The 22,349-nt window shown below is 60.0% G+C and overlaps 1 protein-coding gene across 1 annotated transcript in view; it reads right to left on the reverse strand.

Annotated features, from left to right (window-relative positions):
- Positions 1-22,349, reverse strand: part of FLNA (filamin A) — a 114,792-nt gene that overhangs the window by 21,512 nt on the left and 70,931 nt on the right. The window contains exons 34-41 of the mRNA XM_082300400.1: positions 22,144-22,317; positions 20,335-20,496; positions 17,682-17,885; positions 15,931-16,083; positions 14,137-14,259; positions 10,809-11,075; positions 5,114-5,251; positions 1,659-1,774 (exon numbers count right to left, since the gene is read on the reverse strand). Of these exons, the coding sequence (XP_082156526.1) occupies positions 1,659-1,774; positions 5,114-5,251; positions 10,809-11,075; positions 14,137-14,259; positions 15,931-16,083; positions 17,682-17,885; positions 20,335-20,496; positions 22,144-22,317 (1,337 nt within the window). The remainder of the gene's footprint in view (positions 1-1,658; positions 1,775-5,113; positions 5,252-10,808; positions 11,076-14,136; positions 14,260-15,930; positions 16,084-17,681; positions 17,886-20,334; positions 20,497-22,143; positions 22,318-22,349) is intronic.

Below are 22,349 nucleotides of genomic sequence, written 5' to 3' on the forward strand. Positions count from 1 at the left end.
CCCCAAAGGAGCCCCAAAAACCCCCAAAGGAGCCCCAAAAATCCCCCAAAGGAGCCCCAAAAATCCCCAAAAATCCCCCAAAGGAGCCCCAAAATCCCCCCCAAATCATTGGGGGAGGGGATGGGGGGGATTTTGGGGACCCCCCCGTACCCCACTTACCTTTGGGGGGGGGGGGTTTAACGGGAGCCAGCGGGGGGCCCCGGGACCCCCAAAATTTGGGGGTTGGGAGTTTTTTGGGGGCCGCTGGGTCCCGTTAAAGCCCCCCCGGCCCCCCCACTGTTCAAAGCCTTTAGCGGAGACACGAGAGAGACCCCGGGGGGCACGGCCGGCGCAGGGACCCCAAAAACGGGCAGAGCACCCCAAAAACTGAGCTATGGACCCCAAAACTGAGCTATGGACCCCAAAACTGAGCTATGGACCCCAAAACTGAGCTATGGACCCCAAAAACTGAGCTATTGACCCCAAAACCGGGCTGAGCACCCCAAAAACGGGCTGAGCACCCCAAAAACTGAGCTATGGACCCCAAAAACTGAGCTATGGACCCCAAAAACTGAGCTATGGACCCCAAAACTGAGCTATGGACCCCAAAACTGGGCTGAGCACCCCAAAAACTGAGCTATGGACCCCAAAACCAGGCTGAGCACCCCAAAAACGGAGCTATGGACCCCAAAACTGAGCTATGGACCCCAAAACTGAGCTGAGCACCCCAAACACTGAGCTATGGACCCCAAAATCTGCTTAAAAACCCCACAAACGGAGCTGAGCACCCCAAAAACTGAGCTCTGGACCCCAAAACTGAGCTGAGCACCCCGAAAGCTGGGCTGAGCACCCCAGGACTGAGCTATGAACCCCAAAAACGGAGCTATGGACCCCAAAAACTGCTCAAAACCCCCAAAATCCGGGCTGAGCACCCCAAAAACTGAGCTGTGCACCCCAGAACTGAGCTATGGACCCCAAAATCCGCTCAAAACCCCCAAAAGCCGGGCAGAGCACCCCAAAAACTGAGTTACGGATCCCAGAATTGAGCTATGGACCCCAAAAACTGAGCTCCGGACCCCAAAACCAGGCTGAGCACCCCAAAACTGAGCTAAGGACCCCAAAATCTGCTCAAAACCCCCAAAATCCGGGCTGAGCACCCCAAAAACTGAGCTGTGCACCCCAGAACTGAGCTACGGACCCCAAAATCCGCTCAAAACCCCTAAAAACTGGGCTGAGCACCCCAAAATCTGGGCTGAGCACCCCAAAACCTGAGTTATGGACCCCAGAATTGACCTACGGACCCCAAAACCTGAGCTTCGGACCCCAAAACCAGGCTGAGCACCCCAAAACTGAGCTAAGGACCCCAAAATCTGCTCAAAACCCCTAAAACCCGGGCTGAGCACCCCAAAAACTGAGCTATGGACCCCAAATCTGAGCTCTGGACCCCAAAACTGAGCTGAGCACCCCAAAAACCCCAACCCCAGCCCCCGAGGGCTGCGCTGGCCTCGCCTGCCCGGCGCGGGGGGGTTCGGCGGCGGCGCTTTGGGGTTGTTTTGGGTTGTTTTGGGGTCGTTTTGGGTTGTTTGGGGTCGTTTTGGGTTTGTTTTGGGTCGTTTTGGGTTGTTTTGGGGTTGTTTTGGGGTTGTTTTTGGGGTTTTCGGGGTCTCCAGGTGCCTCACCTGAAGGCTCGAAACAGTCAAACGCCGCGCGGCGTCGCTCGGGGCCGAGGCCGGCACCACGAACGGGCTCTCGGGGATGTGCTCGTCGTTGAACTTCACCGACACCTCGTAATCGCCTGGGGAGGGGAAAGGGATCAGGGGAGGGGGCTGCCGACCCCAAAAACCAAAAAAAAACCCCCCAAAAACCCCCAAAACCCCCCAAAAAAACCCTAAGAAACCCTAAGAAAACCCTAAAAACGGCTCCTCTGGTCCTATAGAGACCCTAAATCCCCTAAAACCCCGCTGAGCTTCACCGACACCTCGGGATCAGCTGGGGAGGGGAAAGGGATCAGGGGAGGGGGCTGCCGACCCCAAAAACCCCAAAAACCCTAAAAAAACCCCAAATCCTCTCATCTGTCCCTAAAACCACTCCTCCGATCCTATAAATCCCCTAAAACCGCACTCTGACCCCGTTCTGACCCCATTGAGCTTCACCGACACCTCGGGATCACCTGGGGAGGGGAAAGGGATCAGGGGAGGGGGCTGCCGACCCCAAAAACCAAAAAAAAACCCCCCAAAAACCCCCAAAACCCCCCAAAAAAACCCTAAGAAACCCTAAGAAAACCCTAAAAACGGCTCCTCTGGTCCTATAGAGACCCTAAATCCCCTAAAACCCCGCTGAGCTTCACCGACACCTCGGGATCAGCTGGGGAGGGGAAAGGGATCAGGGGAGGGGGCTGTCGACCCCAAAAACCCTAAAACCCCCCCAAAAAAACCCCAAAAAACCCTAAAAACCCTAAAAAAACCCTAAAACCGGCTCCTCTGGTCCTACAGAGACCCTAAATCCCCTAAAACCCCGCTCTGACCCCGTTCTGACCCCATTGAGCTTCACCGACACCTCGGGATCAGCTGGGGAGGGGAAAGGGATCAGGGGAGGGGGCTGCCGACCCCAAAAACCAAAAAAAAACCCCCCAAAAACCCCCAAACCCCCCCAAAAAAACCCTAAGAAACCCTAAGAAAACCCTAAAAACGGCTCCTCTGGTCCTATAGAGACCCTAAATCCCCTAAAACCCCGCTGAGCTTCACCGACACCTCGGGATCAGCTGGGGAGGGGAAAGGGATCAGGGGAGGGGGCTGTCGACCCCAAAAACCCTAAAACCCCCCCAAAAAAACCCCAAAAAACCCTAAAAACCCTAAAAAAACCCTAAAACCGGCTCCTCTGGTCCTACAGAGACCCTAAATCCCCTAAAACCCCGCTCTGACCCCGTTCTGACCCCATTGAGCTTCACCGACTCCTCGGGATCACCTGGGGAGGGGAAAGGGATCAGGGGAGGGGGCTGCCGACCCCAAAAACCAAAAAAATACCCCCCCAAAAACCCCCAAAACCCCCCAAAAAAACCCTAAGAAACCCTAAGAAAACCCTAAAAACGGCTCCTCTGGTCCTATAGAGACCCTAAATCCCCTAAAACCCCGCTGAGCTTCACCGACACCTCGGGATCAGCTGGGGAGGGGAAAGGGATCAGGGGAGGGGGCTGCCGACCCCAAAAACCCCAAAAACCCTAAAAAAACCCCAAATCCTCTCATCTGTCCCTAAAACCACTCCTCCGATCCTATAAATCCCCTAAAACCGCACTCTGACCCCGTTCTGACCCCATTGAGCTTCACCGACACCTCGGGATCACCTGGGGAGGGGAAAGGGATCAGGGGAGGGGGCTGCCGACCCCAAAAACCAAAAAAAAACCCCCCAAAAACCCCCAAAACCCCCCAAAAAAACCCTAAGAAACCCTAAGAAAACCCTAAAAACGGCTCCTCTGGTCCTATAGAGACCCTAAATCCCCTAAAACCCCGCTGAGCTTCACCGACACCTCGGGATCAGCTGGGGAGGGGAAAGGGATCAGGGGAGGGGGCTGTCGACCCCAAAAACCCTAAAACCCCCCCAAAAAAACCCCAAAAAACCCTAAAAACCCTAAAAAAACCCTAAAACCGGCTCCTCTGGTCCTACAGAGACCCTAAATCCCCTAAAACCCCGCTCTGACCCCGTTCTGACCCCATTGAGCTTCACCGACACCTCGGGATCAGCTGGGGAGGGGAAAGGGATCAGGGGAGGGGGCTGCCGACCCCAAAAACCAAAAAAAAAACCCCCAAAAAACCCTAAAAACCCTAAAAACCCCAAAAATGGCTGCCTGGTCCTACAAAGACCCTAAAACTCCGCTTTGTCCCTAAAAATCCCCCCAAACCCAGCCCTGTCCCAGGACACGCTCAGGGTTAAAGGTCAGCAACGCCACCCTCGGCCCCCCAAAGCCCCCCAAAAACCCCAAACCCCATAAAACCCTAAAACCCCCCCCAAAAACCCCAAACCCCATAAAACCCCAAACCCCATAAAATTCCCCAAACCCCCCCAAAAACCCCAACCAGCCCCCAAACCCCAAACCCCCCCAAACCTCATAAAATCCCCAGACCCAATAAAACCCCATAAAACCCCAAAACCCCAAATCTCCCCTGAAACCCCCAAACCCCATAAAAACCCCATAAAAACCCCAAACCCCATAAAACCCCACAAAAACCCCATAAACCCCCCGAACCCCATAAAACCACAAACCCCCTAAAACCCCATAAAACCCCCCAAAACCTCATAAACCCCCAACCCCATAAAACCCCATAAAACCCCATAAAACCCCATAAAACCCCATAAAACCCAAATCCCCTCTGAAATCCCCAAACCCGCTAAAAACCGCAAACCTCCCCAAACCCCATAAACCCCAAACCCCATAAAAACCCCATAAACCCCCAACCCCATAAAACCCTCCAGAAACCCCAAACTCCCCCAAAACCCCAAACCCCCCCAAAGCCCATAAGACCCCAAACCCCATAAAAACCCCAAAAACCCCATAAGACCCCAAACCCCATAAAACCCCACAAAAACCCCATAAACCCCCCGAACCCCATAAAACCACAAACCCCCTAAAACCCCATAAAACCCCCCAAAACCTCATAAACCCCCAACCCCATAAAACCCCATAAAACCCTCAAAAACCCAAATCCCCTCTGAAATCCCCAAACCCGCTAAAAACCGCGAACCTCCCCAAACCCCATAAAACCCCAAACCCCATAAAACCCTCCAGAAACCCCAAACCCCCCCAAACCCCTTAAGACCCCAAACCCCATAAAACCCCATAAAACCCCCAACCCCATAAAACCCTCCAGAAACCCCAAACTCCCCCAAAACCCCAAACCCCCCCAAAGCCCATAAGACCCCAAACCCCATAAAAACCCCACAAAAACCCCATAAACCCCCCGAACCCCATAAAACCACAAACCCCATAAAACCCCATAAAACCCCCAACCCCATAAAACCCTCCAGAAACCCCAAACCCCCCCAAACCCCTTAAGACCCCAAACCCCATAAAACCCCATAAAACCCCATAAAACCCCATAAAAACCCCCAAAACCCCATAAAAACCCCCAAAACCCCGTACCGGGCTCCTGCACCACGTAGGAGACCCCGCAGGATCCGTCCTTGCGATCCTCGAAGGCGATCTCGGCCTTGCTGGGACCCTCGACGGCGATGGAGAGATCCCCGGCGCCCGCCTCGCGCGTCCAGATACTGAACTCGGCTGGGAACGGGGGAAAAGGGGTCAGAAACCCCAAAAACGGCCCCAAAAACCCCAAAAAACCACCCCAAAAACGGCCCCAAAAACCCCCAAAACCGCCCCAGTGCACAGAAAACCCCATAAATTCCCCTATAAAGGACACAGAGACCCCCGGCGCCCGCCTCGCGCGTCCAGATACTGAACTCAGCTGGGAACGGGGGAAAAGGGGTCAGAAACCCCAAAAACCGCCCCAAAAACCCCAAAAACCACCCCAAAAACGGCCCCAAAAACCCCCAAAACCGCCCCAGTGCACAGAAAACCCCATAAATTCCCCTATAAAGGACACAGAGACCCCCGGCGCCCGCCTCGCGCGTCCAGATACTGAACTCGGCTGGGAACGGGGGAAAAGGGGTCAGAAACCCCAAAAACGGCCCCAAAAACCCCAAAAACGGCCCCAAAAACCCCCAAAACCGCCCCAAAAACCACCCCAAAAACCCCCAAAACCGCCCCAAAAACCCCCAAAACCGCCCCAAAAACCCCAAAACCCGCCCCAAAAACGGCCCCAAAAACCCCCAAAACCGCCCCAAAAACGGCCCCAAAAGCCCCAGTGCACAGAAAACCCCATAAATGCCCCTATAAAGGACACAGAGACCCCCGGCGCTCGCCTCGCGCGTCCAGATACTGAACTCGGCTGGGAATGGGGGAAAAGGGGTCAGAAACCCCAAAAACCGCCCCAAAAACCCCCCAAAACCGCCCCAAAAACCCCAAAAACGGCCCCAAAAACGGCCCCAAAAGCCCCAGTGCACAGAAAACCCCATAAATGCCCCTATAAAGGACACAGAGACCCCCGGCGCCCGCCTCGCGCGTCCAGATACTGAACTCAGCTGGGAACGGGGGAAAAGGGGTCAGAAACCCCAAAAACGGCCCCAAAAACCCCCAAAAACCACCCCAAAAACCCCAAAAACCCCAAAAACGGCCCCAAAAACGGCCCCAAAAACCCCAAAAACGGCCCCAAAAACAGCCCCAAAAGCCCCAGTGCACAGAAAACCCCATAAATTCCCCTATAAAGGACACGGAGACCCCCGGCGCCCGCCTCGCGTGTCCAGATACTGAACTCAGCTGGGAACGGGGGAAAAGGGGTCAGAAACCCCAAAAACGGCCCCAAAAACCCCAAAAACCGCCCCAAAAATGGCCCCAAAACGGCCCCAAAAACGGCCCCAAAAGCCCCAGTGCACAGAAAACCCCATAAATTCCCCTATAAAGGACACAGAGACCCCCGGCGCCCGCCTCACGCGTCCAGATACTGAACTCGGCTGGGAACGGGGGAAAAGGGGTCAGAAACCCCAAAAACGGCCCCAAAACCCCCCAAAACCGCCTCAAAAACCCCAAAAACCGCCCCAAAAACCACCCCAAAAGCCCCAGTGCACAGAAAACCCCATAAATTCCCCTAAAAGGGACACAGAGAGGTCAGGGACGCGCTGGCCCCAAAAGCCCCCGCAGGGTTTGGGGTCCCTGCTCAGGTTTTTGGGGTTCCCGCTCCATTTTTTGGGGTCCCACTCATTTTTGGGGGTTCCCGCTGACGGTTTTGGGGTCTCCACTCAATTTTTAGGGTCCCGCTGATGTTTTAGGGTCCCACTCAGCTTTTTGGGGTCCCGCTGATATTTTAGGGTTCCCCTGATGTTTTAAGGTCCCACTGATATTTTTAGGGTCCCGCTCAGCTTTTTGGGGTCCCCCTGCCGTTTTTAGGGTCCCGCTCAGGTTTATAGGATTCCCCTGTTATTTTAGGGTTCCCCCGATATTTTTAGGGTCCCGCTGACGTTTTTGGGGTTCCCCCCGATATTTTAGGGTCCCGCTGCCTTTTTTAGCCTCCCCCTGCCGTTTTTAGGGTCCTGCTCAGGTTTATAGGATTCCCCTGATACTTTAGGGTTCCCCCCGATTTTTTTAGGGTCCCGCTGCCGTTTTTAGGGTCCCCCTGACGTCTTTAGGGTCCCGCTCAGGTTTATAGGGTTCCCCTGATATTTTAGGGTTCCCCTGACGTTTTTAGGGTCCCGCTCAGGTTTATAGGATTCCCCTGATATTTTAGGGTTCCCCCTGACATTTTTAGGGTCCCGCTCAGGTTTATAGGGTTCCCCCTGATATTTTAGGCTCCCGCTGCCGTTTTTAGGGTCCTGCTCAGGTTTATAGGATTCCCCTGACATTTTAGGGTTCCCCTGACGTTTTTAGGGTCCCGCTCAGGTTTATAGGGTTCCCCCTGATATTTTAGGGTTCCCCTGATATTTTTAGGGTCCCGCTGACGTTTTTGGGGTTCCCCCCGATATTTTAGGATCCCGCTGCCGTTTTTAGCCTCCCCCTGCCGTTTTTAGGGTCCCGCTCAGGTTTATAGGATTCCCCCTGATATTTTAGGGTTCCCCTGACGTTTTAGGCTTCCCCTGATATTTTAGGGTTCCCCCGATATTTTTAGGGTCCCGCTGACGTTTTTGGGGTTCCCCCCGATATTTTAGGATCCCGCTGCCTTTTTTAGCCTCCCCCTGCCGTTTTTAGGGTCCTGCTCAGGTTTATAGGATTCTCCTGATATTTTAGGGTTCCCCCGATTTTTTTAGGGTCCCGCTGCCGTTTTTGGGGTCCCCCTGACGTTTTTAGGGTCCCGCTCAGGTTTATAGGGTTCCCCTGATATTTTAGGGTTCCCCCCGATATTTTAGGGTCCCGCTGCCTTTTTTAGGCTCCCCCTGCCGTTTTTAGGGTCCCGCTCAGGTTTATAGGATTCCCCCTGATATTTTAGGGTTCCCCTGACGTTTTAGGGTTCCCCTGATACTTTAGGGTTCCCCCGATATTTTTAGGCTCCCGCTGCCGTTTTTAGGGTCCTGCTCAGGTTTATAGGGTTCCCCCTGATATTTTAGGGTTCCCCTGATATTTTTAGGGTCCCGCTGACGTTTTTGGGGTTCCCCCCGATATTTTAGGATCCCGCTGCCTTTTTTAGGCTCCCCCTGCCGTTTTTAGGGTCCCGCTCAGCTTTTTGGGGTCCCCCTGCCGTTTTTAGGGTCCCGCTCAGGTTTATAGGGTTCCCCTGACATTTTAGGGTTCCCCTGACGTTTTTAGGGTCCCACTCAGATTTATAGGGTTCCCCTGACATTTTAGGGTTCCCCTGACGTTTTAGGGTTCCCCTGGTATTTTAGGTTCCCCCCGATTTTTTTAGGCTCCCGCTGACGTTTTTAGGGTCCCGCTCAGGTTTATAGGATTCTCCTGATATTTTAGGGTTCCCCCCGATATTTTTAGGGTCCCCCTGCCGTTTTTAGGGTCCCGCTCAGGTTTATAGGATTCCCCTGATATTTTAGGGTTCCCCTGACGTTTTAGGCTCCCCCTGTTATTTTAGGGTTCCCCCGATATTTTTAGGGTCCCGCTGACGTTTTTGGGGTTGCCCCCGATATTTTAGGATCCCGCTGCCTTTTTTAGGCTCCCCCTGCCGTTTTTAGGGTCCTGCTCAGGTTTATAGGATTCCCCTGATATTTTAGGGTTCCCCCCGATATTTTTAGGGTCCCGCTGCCGTTTTTAGGGTCCCCCTGACGTCTTTAGGGTCCCGCTCAGGTTTATAGGGTTCCCCCTGATATTTTAGGGTTCCCCCGATATTTTTAGGGTCCCGCTGACGTTTTTGGGGTTCCCCCCGATATTTTAGGATCCCGCTGCCTTTTTTAGGCTCCCCCTGCCGTTTTTAGGGTCCCGCTCAGGTTTATAGGATTCCCCTGATATTTTAGGGTTCCCCTGACGTTTTAGGCTCCCCCTGATACTTTAGGGTTCCCCCTGATATTTTTAGGCTCCCCCTGCCGTTTTTAGGGTCCCGCTCAGCTTTCTGGGGTCCCGCTGACGTTTTTAGGGTCCCGTTCAGGTTTATAGGGTTCCCCTGACGTTTTAGGGTTCCCCTGGTATTTTAGGTTCCCCCCGATATTTTTAGGCTCCCGCTGCCGTTTTTAGGGTCCCGCTCAGGTTTATAGGATTCCCCTGATACTTTAGGGTTCCCCCCGATTTTTTTAGGGTCCCGCTGCCGTTTTTGGGGTCCCCCTGCCGTTTTTAGGGTCCCGCTCAGGTTTATAGGATTCTCCTGATATTTTAGGGTTCCCCCGATATTTTTAGGGTCCCGCTGACGTTTTTAGGCTCCCCCTGATATTTTAGGGTTCCCCCGATATTTTTAGGGTCCCGCTGACGTTTTTAGGTCCCACTGATATTTTAGGGTTCCCCCGATATTTTTAGGGTCCCGCTGACGTTTTTGGGGTTCCCCCCGATATTTTAGGATCCCGCTGCCTTTTTTAGCCTCCCCCTGCCGTTTTTAGGGTCCTGCTCAGGTTTATAGGATTCCCCTGACATTTTAGGGTTCCCCCCGATTTTTTTAGGGTCCCGCTGCCGTTTTTAGGGTCCCCCTGACGTCTTTAGGGTCCCGCTCAGGTTTATAGGGTTCCCCTGATATTTTAGGGTTCCCCTGACGTTTTAGGGTTCCCCTGGTATTTTAGGTTCCCCCCGATTTTTTTAGGCTCCCGCTGCCGTTTTTAGGGTCCCCCTGCCGTTTTTAGGGTCCCGCTCAGGTTTATAGGGTTCCCCCTGATATTTTAGGGTTCCCCTGATATTTTTAGGGTCCCGCTGACGTTTTTGGGGTTCCCCCCGATATTTTAGGATCCCGCTGCCTTTTTTAGGCTCCCCCTGCCGTTTTTAGGGTCCCGCTCAGGTTTATAGGATTCCCCTGACATTTTAGGGTTCCCCTGACGTTTTTAGGGTCCCACTCAGGTTTATAGGGTTCCCCTGACGTTTTAGGGTTCCCCTGGTATTTTAGGTTCCCCCCGATTTTTTTAGGCTCCCGCTGACGTTTTTAGGGTCCCGCTCAGGTTTATAGGATTCCCCTGATATTTTAGGGTTCCCCTGACGTTTTAGGCTCCCCCTGATATTTTAGGGTTCCCCCGATATTTTTAGGGTCCCGCTGACGTTTTTGGGGTTCCCCCCGATATTTTAGGATCCCGCTGCCTTTTTTAGCCTCCCCCTGCCGTTTTTAGGGTCCTGCTCAGGTTTATAGGATTCCCCTGACATTTTAGGGTTCCCCCCGATTTTTTTAGGGTCCCGCTGCCGTTTTTAGGGTCCCCCTGACGTCTTTAGGGTCCCGCTCAGGTTTATAGGGTTCCCCTGATATTTTAGGGTTCCCCTGACGTTTTAGGGTTCCCCTGGTATTTTAGGTTCCCCCCGATTTTTTTAGGCTCCCGCTGACGTTTTTAGGGTCCCCCTGCCGTTTTTAGGGTCCCGCTCAGGTTTATAGGATTCCCCTGATACTTTAGGGTTCCCCCGATATTTTTAGGGTCCCGCTGACGTTTTTGGGGTCCCCCGATATTTTAGGATCCCGCTGCCTTTTTTAGCCTCCCCCTGCCGTTTTTAGGGTCCCGCTCAGCTTTCTGGGGTCCCGCTGACGTTTTTAGGGTCCCGCTCAGGTTTATAGGATTCCCCTGATACTTTAGGGTTCCCCCCGATATTTTTAGGCTCCCCCCGCCGTTTTTAGGCTCCCCCCCCCCCCCGATATTTTCGGCTCGCGCTGACCCCGCGGGGCTCTCACCGGGGGTCCCGGCCTCGGCGCGCTCCAGCCCCGGCCCCCCGGCGCGGACTTTGTGGGGTCCCCCCTCTCCCAGGGGTCCCACGGTGAACTGGAAGGGGCTGCCGGGCACGTGCTGCCCGCGGTCCTTGACGCTGACGCGGTGCGCGCCCGTCTCCTGCGGCACGAAGCGAACGCCCACCGTGCCCCCCGCGCCCGGCAGCACCTGCGCGGCCACCGGCTGGCCCGAGGGACCGGTCACCTGCGCCGTCACCTCGGACACGGAGAGTTCTGGGGGAGAAATGGGGAGAAATGGGTAAAAATGGGGTTATTTAGGGGAAAATGTCCGTGTGTGTCACCTGGGCGGTCACCTCGGACAGCGAGAGCTCTGGGGGAGAAATGGGGAGAAAAGGGTAAAAATGGGGTTATTTAGGGGAAAATGTCCCTGTGTGTCACCTGCGCGGTCACCTCGGACAGCGAGAGCTCTGGGGGAGAAATGGGGAGAAAAGGGTAAAAATGGGGTTATTTAGGGGAAAATGTCCCATGTGGGACCGGTCACCTGCGCCGTCACCTTGGGCACGGACAGATCTGGGGGGAAAATGGGGAGAAATGGGGTTATTTAGGGCAAAAATGGGGAAAATGTCCCTGTGTGTCCCATGTGGGACCGGTCACCTGGGTGGTCACCTCGGACACCGAGAGCTCTGGGGGGAAAATGGGGAGAAATGGGTAAAAATGGGGTTATTTAGGGGAAAATGTCCCTGTGTGTCACCTGCGCGGTCACCTCGGACACCAAGAGCTCTGGGGGGAAAACGGGGAGGAATGGGGTTATTTAGGGCAAAAATGGGGAAAATGTCCCATGTGGGACCGGTCACCTGCGCGGTCACCTCGGGCACAGACAGCTCTGGGGGGAAAATGGGGGAAAATGGGGTTATTTAGGGCAAAAATGGGGAAAATGTCCCTGTGTGTCCCATGTGCGGTCACGTCGGACACCGAGAGCTCTGGGGGGAGAAATGGGGAGAAATGGGTAAAAATGGGGTTATTTAGGGGAAAATGTCCCTGTGTGTCACCTGGGCGGTCACCTCGGACAGCGAGAGCTCTGGGGCAGAAATGGGGAGAAAAGGGTAAAAATGGGGTTATTTAGGGGAAAATGTCCCATGTGGGACCGGTCACCTGCGCCGTCACCTCGGACACGGACAGCTCTGGGGGGAAAATGGGGGAAAATGGGGTTATTTAGGGCAAAAATGGGGTTATTTGGGGTAAAATGTCCCCATGTGTCCCATGTGGGACCGGTCACCTGCGCGGTCACCTTGGACACCGAGAGTTCTGGGGGAGAAATGGGGAGAAATGGGTAAAAATGGGGTTATTTAGGGCAAAACTGGGGAAAATGTCCCATGTGGGACCGGTCACCTGCGCCGTCACCTCGGGCACAGACAGCTCTGGGGGGAAAATGGGGGAAAATGGGGTTATTTAGGGGAAAAATGGGGAAAATGTCCCTGTGTGTCCCATGTGGGACCGGTCACCTGGGTGGTCACCTTGGACACCGAGAGTTCTGGGGGAAAATGGGGGGAAAATGGGGTTATTTGGGTAAAAAAGGGGTTATTTGGGGGGAAAAGCCATCCCTGTGTGTCCCACGTCACCTCAGCACCGAGAGCTCCGGGGCCGGAGGGGCCGCTGGGTTAATGGGGGGGGGGGGGGGGGGGGGTGATCCCCCCACTCTGGCCCCTCTGGGGACCCCCCAGGACCCCCCAGAACCCCCCCAGGACCCCTCCAGAACCCCCCAGGACCACTCAGGACCCCCCCTGGACCCCCCTGGGACTGCCCCAGAACCCCCCCAGAACCCCCCCAGGACACCCCCAGACCCTCCAGAACCCCCCAGGACCATTCAGGACCCCCCCAGGACCTCCCTGGGACTGCCCCAGGACACCCCCAGAACCCCCCAGGACCACTCAGGACCCCCCAGGACCCTCCAGGGACCCCCCCAGAACACCCCAGAACCGCCCCCAGGACACCCCCAGAACCCCCCCAGGACACCCCCAGAACCCCCCCCGGACCCTCCAGAACCCCCCAGGACCACTCAGGACCTCCCCAGGAGCCCCCCAGAACCCCCCCAGGACACCCCCAGGAACCCCCCAGGACCCCTCCAGGGACCCCCCCAGAACCGCCCCCAGGACACCCCCAGAACCCCCCCCGGACCCTCCAGAACCCCCCAGGACCCGCCCAGGACCACTCAGGACCCCCCCAGGACCCCCCTGGGACTGCCCCAGAACCCCCCCAGAACCCCTCCAGGACCCCCCAGGACCCTCCAGGGACCCCCCCAGAACACCCCAGAACCGCCCCCAGGACACCCCCAGAACCCCCCAGGACCCCCCCAGGACCCCCCCAGGACCCTCCAGGGACCCCCCCAGAACACCCCCAGAACCCCCCAGGACCCCCCCAGGACACCCCCAGAACCCCCCAGGACCCTCCAGAACCCCCCAGGATCCCCCAGAACCCCCCTGGGACCCCCCCAGAACCCCCCCAGGACCCTCCAGGGACCCCCCCAGAACACCCCAGAACCGCCCCCAGGACACCCCCAGAACCCCCCAGGACCCCCCCAGGACCATTCAGGACCCCCCAGGACCCTCCAGGGACCCCCCCAGAACACCCCCAGAACCCCCCAGGATCCCCCAGAACCACTCAGGACACCCCCAGAACCCCCCCAGAACCCCCCCAGGACCCCTCCAGAACCCCCCAGGACCCACCCAGGACCACTCAGGACCCACCCAGGACCACTCAGGACCCCCCCAGGACCCCCCCAGGACACCCCCAGAACCCCCCAGGACCCGCCCAGGACCATTCAGGACCCCCCCAGGACCCTCCAGGGACCCCCCCAGAACACCCCCAGAACCCCCCAGGACCCCCCCAGGACACCCCCAGAACCCCCCAGGACCCTCCAGAACCCCCCAGGATCCCCCAGAACCACTCAGGACACCCCCAGAAACCCCCCAGAACCCCCCCAGGACCCCCCCAGAACCCGCCCAGGACCCCTCCAGGACCCCCCAGAACCGCCCCCAGGACCCCCCAGGACCCACCCAGGACCACTCAGGACCCACCCAGGACCACTCAGGACCCCCCCAGGACCCCTCCAGGGACCCCCCCAGGACCCCCCAGGATCCCCCAGAACCACTCAGGACACCCCCAGAAACCCCCCAGAACCCCCCCAGGAACCCCCCAGAACCCCCCCAGGACCCCTCCAGAACCCCCCAGAACCCCCCAGGACCCGCCCAGAACCCCCCAGGAACCCCCCCAGGAACCCCCAGAACCCCTCCAGGACCCCTCCAGGGATCCCCCCGGACCCCCCCGGGCCGCTCACCGGGCATTTTGAGGCTGAGGTCGCAGGGGGTGCCCACGCTGGCCTCGGGGGGGGCGCGGCGCCGCCGGGTGATGCTCTCCCGCAGCCGCCCCTCGCCCGTCACCTTCACCGAGAAGGGGCTCCCTGGGGGGGGGTGGGGTCAGTCGGGACCCCCCAAAACCCCCCCAAATTTATCTCGGAGTCCTCAGTCCGCTCCCCCAGTGCCTCCCAGTGCCTCCCAGTCCCTCCCAGTGCCTCCCAGTGCCCCCCAGTGCCCTCCAGTGCCTCCCAGTGCCTCCCAGTGCCCCTCCCAGTGCCTCCCAGTCTGGCCCAGTGCCCCTCCCAGTGCCTCCCAGTGCCCTCCAGTGCCTCCCAGTGCCCTCCCAGTGCCTCCCAGTGCCCCTCCCAGTGCCTCCCAGTGCTTCCCAGTGCCCCTCCCAGTGCCTCCCAGTGCCTCCCAGTGCCCTCCAGTGCCTCCCAGTGCCCCTCCCAGTGCCTCCCAGTGCTTCCCAGTGCCCCTCCAGTGCCTCCCAGTGCCCTCCCAGTGCCCCTCCCAGTGCCTCCCAGTGCCTCTCCCAGTGCCCCTCCCAGTGCTTCCCAGTGCCCCTCCAGTGCCTCCCAGTGCCCCTCCCAGTGCCTCCCAGTGCCCCTCCCAGTGCCCTCCCAGTGCCTCCCAGTGCCCTCCCAGCGCCTCCCAGTGCCCTCCCAGCGTCCCCCATTCCCCTACAATGCCTCTCCCAGTCCCTCCCAGTCCCTCCCAGTGCCCTCCAGTGCCTCCCAGTGCCCCCCAGTGCCTCCCAGTGCCTCCCAGTGCCTCCCAGTGCCCTCCAGTGCCTCCCAGTGTCCTCCCAGTGCCCTCCAGTGCCTCCCAGTGCCCTCCAGTGCCTCCCAGTGCCCCTCCCAGTGCCTCCCAGTCTGGCCCAGTGCCCCTCCCAGTGCCCTCCCAGTGCCCTCCCAGTGCCTCCCAGTGCCCCTCCCAGTGCCCCTCCCAGTGCCCTCCAGTGCCTCCCAGTGCCTCCCAGTGCCTCCCAGTGCCCTCCCAGTGCCTCCCAGTGCCCTCCAGTGCCCCTCCCAGTGCCTCCCAGTGCCTCCCAGTGCCTCCCAGTGCCTCCCAGTGCCCCTCCCAGTGCCTCCCAGTGCCCTCCCAGTGCCTCCCAGTGCCCTCCCAGTGCCCTCCCAGTGCCTCCCAGTGCCCTCCCAGTGCCCCTCCCAGTGCCTCTCAGTCCCTCCCAGTGCCCCCCAGTGCCCCCCAGTGCCTCCCAGTGCCTCCCAGTGCCCTCCCAGTGTCCCTCCCAGTGCCTCTCAGTCCCTCTCAGTGCCTCCCAGTGCCTCCCAGTGCCCCTCCCAGTGCCTCCCAGTGCCCCTCCCAGTGCCCCTCCCAGTCTGGCCCAGTGCCCCTCCCAGTGCCTCCCAGTGCCCCTCCCAGTGCCCCTCCCAGTGCCTCCCAGTGCCTCCCAGTGCCCCTCCCAGTCCCTCCCAGTCTGGCCCAGTGCCCCTCCCAGTGCCTCCCAGTCCCTCCCAGCCCCTCCCAGTGCCTCCCAGTGCCCTCCCAGTCCCTCCCAGCCCCTCCCAGTGCCTCCCAGTGCCCCTCCCAGTCCCTCCCAGTCTGGCCCAGTGCCTCCCAGTGCCCTCCCAGCGTCCCCCATTCCCCTCCAATGCCTCTCCTAGTCCCTCCCAGCCCCTCCCAGTGCCTCCCAGCCCCTCCCAGTGCCTCCCAGTCCCTCCCAGTGCCTCCCAGTGCCCTCCCAGTGCCTCCCAGTCCCTCCCAGCCCCTCCCAGTGCCTCCCAGTGCCTCCCAGTGCCCCCAGCACACACCAGGCACGTGCTGCTCCCCGAATTTGACGGAGATGATGTAGTTGCCGGGCTCGGTGGGGCAGTAGGACACGCGGCACGTGCCGTCCTCCAGCTCCTCCGTGGTGATGTCCACCTTGCTGGGGCCCTCGATGGACAGGCTGAGCCCCCCGTACCCTGGGGGGGGGGCACGGGGTCAGGACACACCCCAAAAACCTCCAAAAAACACCCCAAAAAACCCCAAAATCACCCAAATCCCAACTCGCCCCAAAAACCCCCAAACCGACCCATAACGCATCACCAGGGACCCCCAGAACCCCCCCGGGATCCTCTCACTGGACAGGCTGAGCCCCCCAAATCCTGGGGGGGGGCACGGGGGCAGGACACACCCCAAAAACCTCCAAAAAACCCCAAAAAAACAAAAAAAAAACCAAAAAACCCAAGATCACCCAAACCCCCCAACCCCCCCCAAAAAACCCCAAATCGACCCTTAATGCATCACCAGGGACCCCCAGAACCCCCCCGGGATCCTCTCACTGGACAGGCTGAGCCCCCCAAATCCTGGGGGGGGCACGGGGTCAGGACACACCCCAAAAACCTCCAAAAAACCCCAAAAAACCAAAAAAAAAACCCCAAAAAACCCAAGATCACCCAAACCCCCAAAACCCCCCCAAAAAACCCCAAATCGACCCTTAATGCATCACCAGGGACCCCCAGAACCCCCCCGGGATCCTCTCACTGGACAGGCTGAGCCCCCCAAATCCTGGGGGGGGCACAGGGGCAGGACACACCCCAAAAACCTCCAAAAAACCCCAAAAAAACAAAAAAAAAAACCCCAAAAAACCAAGATCACCCAAACCCCCAAAACCCCCCCAAAAAACCCCAAATCGACCCTTAATGCATCACCAGGGACCCCCAGAACCCCCCCGGGATCCTCTCACTGGACAGGCTGAGCCCCCCAAATCCTGGGGGGGGGCACGGGGTCAGGACACACCCCAAAAACCTCCAAAAAACCCCAAAAAAACCCAAAAAACCCCAAAAAAACCCAAAAAACCCCAAAAAAACCCCAAAATCCCCCCAAAATGACCCAAACCCCAAAAGTGCCATAAAACCCTAAAGGGACCCCAAAGAATCCCCAGAAAGCACCGAGAGAGCCCAAAACCCCAAAAGGAGCCCCTAAAAAAACCCCAAAAACCCCCAGGACTCTTCCCCAGTCCAAACCAGTCCAAACCAGTCCAAACCAGTGTCCCCAAATCCCCTCCCAGTCCAAACCAGTCCAAACCAGTGTCCCCAAATCCCCTCCCAGTCCCTTCCCAGTCCCAACCAGTGTCCCCAAATCCCCTCCCAGTCCCTCCCAATCCCCTCCCAGTCCAAACCAGTGTCCCCAAATCCCCTCCCAGTCCCCTCCCAGTCCCAACCAGTGTCCCCAAATCCCCTCCCAATCCCCTCCCAGTCCAAACCAGTATCCCCAAATCCCCTCCCAGTCCCTCCCACTCCCTTCCCAGTCCCTCCCAATCCCCTCCCAGTCCCAACCAGTGTCCCCAAATCCCCTCCCAGTCCCTCCCAATCCCCTCCCAATCCCCTCCCAGTCCCTCCCAATCCCTTCCCAGTCCCTCCCAATCCCCTCCCAATCCCCTCCCAGTCCCAACCAGTGTCCCCAAATCCCCTCCCAGTCCCTCCCAATCCCCTCCCAATCCCCTCCCAGTCCCTCCCAATCCCCTCCCAATCCCTTCCCAATCCCTCCCAGTCCCTTCCCAGTCCCCCCCAGTCCGCACCGGCGTCGCGGGTGTCGATGGTGAACTGGGCGGGCTGGAAGGTGGTGCCCTCGCTCAGGCCGGGCCCCCGCAGCAGCACCCGCGAGGCATCGCCCAGCTCGGCCTGGCTGATGGTCACGGCCAGGGGGCTGCGGGCCAGCGGCTGCCCCGCCCGGGCCACGTGCACCAGGTGCTCGCCCACCTCCTGCGGGACGAAGGAGATCCCTGCGGGGACAGCCCGGGGTCAGGGACAGCCTGGGACAGCCTGGGACAGCCCGGGGACAGCCTGGGGACAGCCTGGGGTCAGGGACAGCCTGGGACAGCCTGGGACAGCCTGGGACACCCTGGGGACAGCCTGGGACAGCCTGGGACAGCCTGGGGACACCCTGGGGACAGCCTGGGGACAACCTGGGGTCAGGGACAGCCTGGGACAGCCTGGGACAGCCTGGGACAGCCTGGGACAGCCCGGGGACAGCCCGGGACAGCCCGGGGACAGCCCGGGGTCAGGGACAGCCGGGGACACGCTGGGGACACCCCGGGGACACCCTGGGGACACCCTGGGGTCAGGGACACCCTGGGGACACCTTGGGGACACCTCGGGGTCAGGGACACCCCGGGGACACCCTGGGGACACCCTGGGGACACCCCGGGGTCAGGGACACCCTGGGGACACCCTGGGGACACCCTGGGGACACCCCGGGGTCAGGGACACCCTGGGGACACCCTGGGGACACCCTGGGGACACCCCGGGGTCAGGGACACCCTGGGGACACCTTGGGGACACCTCAGGGACAGGGTCAGGGACACGGGGACCAGGTGCTCCCCCAGCACCCGGGGGACAAAGGGGATCCCTGCGGGGACACGTCACACATGGGGACAATCCCGATGTCCCCAAACCCCTCAGTGTCCCCAAAGCCCCCGGTGCCCCCTGCCCCTCACCCAGGTGGCCCCGATGTCCCCAATGTCCCCAAACCCCCCCGATGTCCCCAACCCGCCGGTGCCCCCTGCCCCTCACCCAGGTGGCCCCGATGTCCCCGATGTCCCCAAACCCCCCCGATGTCCCCGATGTCCCCAAACCCCCCCCGATGTCCCCAACCCGCCGGTGCCCCCTGCCCCTCACCCAGGTGGCCCCAATGTCCCCAATGTCCCCAAACCCCCCCGATGTCCCCAACCCGCCGGTGCCCCCTCCCCCTCACCCAGGTGGCCCCGATGTCCCCAAACCCCCCAGTACCCCCCATCCCTCACCCAGGTGTCCCCGGTGTCCCCGATGTCCCCAAACCCCCCCTGATGTCCCCAAACCCCCCGGTGCCCCCTGCCCCTCACCCAGGTGCCCCTGGTGTCCCTGATGTCCCCAAACCCCCCCAGTGTCCCCAAACCCCCCTGATGTCCCCCCACCCCGGTGCCCCGTCCCTCACCCAGGTGCCCCCAGTGTCCCCAATGTCCCCAAACCCTCGGTGCCCCGTCCCTCACCCAGGTGCCCCCGATGTCCCCAATGTCCCCCCACCCCCATGCCCCCTGTCCCTCACCCAGGTGCCCCCGATGTCCCCAATGTCCCCAAACCCCCCCGATGTCCCCGCACCCCGGTGCCCCGTCCCTCACCCAGGTGCCCCCGATGTCCCCAAGGTCCCCAAGCCCCCCCAATGTCCCCAAGGTCCCCGCACCCCAGTGCCCCGTCCCTCACCCAGGTGCCCCCGATGTCCCCAATGTCCCCAAACCCCCCCGATGTCCCCAATGTCCCCCCACCCCGGTGCCCCCTGTCCCTCACCCAGGTGCCCCCGATGTCCCCAAGGTCCCCAATGTCCCCAAACCCTCGGTGCCCCATCCCTCACCCAGGTGCCCCCGATGTCCCCAATGTCCTCAAACCCCCCCAATGTCCCCAATGTCCCCAAACCCCCCGATGTCCCCAATGTCCCCCCACCCCGGTGCCCCCTGTCCCTCACCCAGGTGCCCCCAGTGTCCCCAATGTCCCCAAACCCTCGGTGCCCCGTCCCTCACCCAGGTGCCCCCGATGTCCCCGATGTCCCCCCACCCCCATGCCCCCTGTCCCTCATCCAGGTGCCCCCAGTGTCCCCAATGTCCCCAAACCCTCGGTGCCCCGTCCCTCACCCAGGTGCCCCCGATGTCCCCAATGTCCCCAAACCCCCCCGATGTCCCCGCACCCCGGTGCCCCGTCCCTCACCCAGGTGCCCCCAATGTCCCCAAGGTCCCCAAGCCCCCCCAATGTCCCCAATGTCCCCGCACCCCAGTGCCCCGTCCCTCACCCAGGTGCCCCCGATGTCCCCAATGTCCCCAAACCCCCCTGATGTCCCCCCACCCCAGTGCCCCGTCCCTCACCCCGGTGCCCCCAATGTCCCCAAACCCCCGGTGCCCCGTCCCTCACCCAGGTGCCCCCGATGTCCCCAAGGTCCCCAAACCCCCCCAATGTCCCCAATGTCCCCAAACCCTCGGTGCCCCGTCCCTCACCCAGGTGCCCCCGATGTCCCCAAACCCTCGGTGCCCCATCCCTCACCCAGGTGCCCCCGATGTCCCCGATGTCCCCGCACCCCGGTGCCCCCTGTCCCTCACCCAGGTGCCCCCAGTGTCCCCAATGTCCCCAAACCCTCCGTGCCCCGTCCCTCACCCAGGTGCCCCCGATGTCCCCAATGTCCCCGCACCCCGGTGCCCCGTCCCTCACCCAGGTGCCCGTTGCGCAGCCGTTTCAGCTGGCACGGCTCCTTGCGGCCGGAGGGCGCGGTCACTGTGGCGCTCAGCTGGCTCAGGTCGCTCTCGCCGATGTCCAGCGGGATCTCGGCCGAGGCGCCCACCTTGAGGTGGGACTGGCGCAGGGAATCGTCACCTGCGGGACAGCGGGGGCACCCAGGGGTCAGCCAGGGGTCAGCCAGGGGTCAGCCAGGGGTTAGCCAGGGGTCATTGGGGTCACCAAAACTGCCCAGGAGGACCCAGGGGTCACCCACAGGGCACCCAGGGGTCACCAAAACAGCCCAGGGGTCACCCACGGGTCAGCCAGGGGTCAGCCAGGGGTTAGCCAGGGGTCATTGGGGTCACCAAAACTGCCCAGGAGGACCCAGGGGTCACCCACAGGCCACCCAGGGGTCACCAAAACAGCCCAGGGGTCACCCACGGGTCAGCCACAGGTCAGCCAGGGGTCACCCAGGGGTCACTGGGGTCACCAAAACTGCCCAGGAGGACCCAGGGGTCACCCACAGGGCACCCAGGGGTCACCAAAACAGCCCAGGGGTCACCCACGGGTCAGCCAGGGGTCAGCCAGGGGTCATTGGGGTCACCAAAACTGCCCAGGAGGACCCAGGGGTCACCCAGGGGTCATTGGGGTCACCAAAACTGCCCAGGAGGACCCAGGGGTCACCCACAGGGCACCCAGGGGTCACCAAAACAGCCCAGGGGTCACCCACGGGTCAGCCAGGGGTCACCCAGGGGTCACCCAGGGGTCACTGGGGTCACCAAAACTGCCCAGGAGGACCCAGGGGTCACCCACAGGGCACCCAGGGGTCACCAAAACAGCCCAGGGGTCACCCACGGGTCAGCCAGGGGTCACTGGGGTCACCAAAACTGCCCAGGAGGACCCAGGGGTCACCCAGGGGTCATTGGGGTCACCAAAACAGCCCAGGGGTCACCCACGGGTCAGCCAGGGGTCAGCCAGGGGTCACCAAAACTGCCCAGGAGGACCCAGGGGTCACCCAGGGGTCACCCAGGGGTCACCAAAACAGCCCAGGGGACCCAGGGGTCAGTGGGGGACCCCAACCCCCTCCAGGACCCCCAAATCCACATCAGGGACCCCCAACCTCCATCAAGGACCCCAAACCTCCCCCCAGGTGTGGTTTTGGGGTGGTTTTGGGGTGTTTTGTGGTGGTTTCGGGGTGATTTGGGGTGTTTTTGTGGTGTTTTGGGGTGGTTTTGTGGTGTTTTGGGGTGGTTTTGTGGTGGTTTTGGGGTGGTTTTGTGGTGGTTTCGGGGTGTTTTGGGGTGTTTTTGGGGTGTTTTTGTGGTGTTTTGGGGTGGTTTTGTGGTGTTTTGGGGTGGTTTTGTGGTGTTTTGGGGTGGTTTTGTGGTGTTTTGGGGTATTTTGTGGTGGTTTCGGGGTGATTTGGGGTGTTTTTGTGGTGTTTTGGGGTGGTTTTGTGGTGTTTTGGGATATTTTGTGGTGGTTTCGGGGTGATTTGGGGTGTTTTTGTGGTGTTTTGGGGTGGTTTTGTGGTGTTTTGGAGTATTTTGTGGTGGTTTCGGGGTGATTTGGGGTGTTTTTGTGGTGTTTTGGGGTGGTTTTGTGGTGTTTTGGGGTATTTTGTGGTGGTTTCGGGGTGTTTTTGTGGTGTTTTGGGGTGTTTTTGTGGTGTTTTGGGGTGTTTTGTGGCAGTTTTGAGGTGTTTTGGGGGTGTTTTGGGGTGGTTTTGGGGTGTTTTGGGGTGTTTTATGGTGGTTTTGAGGTGTTTTCGGGGTGTTTTGGGGGTGTTCCGGGGTGTTTTACCCGTGATCCGGGCGGTGAAGGGGCTCCCTGGGATGTGTTTGTCGTTGTACTTGACCACGATCCCGTAGTCCCCGGGCAGCACGGGCAGGTAGGACACGGAGCACGTCCCGTCCCCGTTGTCCTGGCAGCTGATCTCGGCCTTGGAGGGACCTTCCACGGCCAGGGACAGCCCTCCTGGGGGGGACAGGGGTCAGGGGGTCAGGGGA

Source organism: Coloeus monedula, assembly GCF_965178545.1.
Source record: "Coloeus monedula genome assembly, chromosome: 39".
Taxonomy (NCBI): Eukaryota; Metazoa; Chordata; class Aves; order Passeriformes; family Corvidae; genus Coloeus; species Coloeus monedula.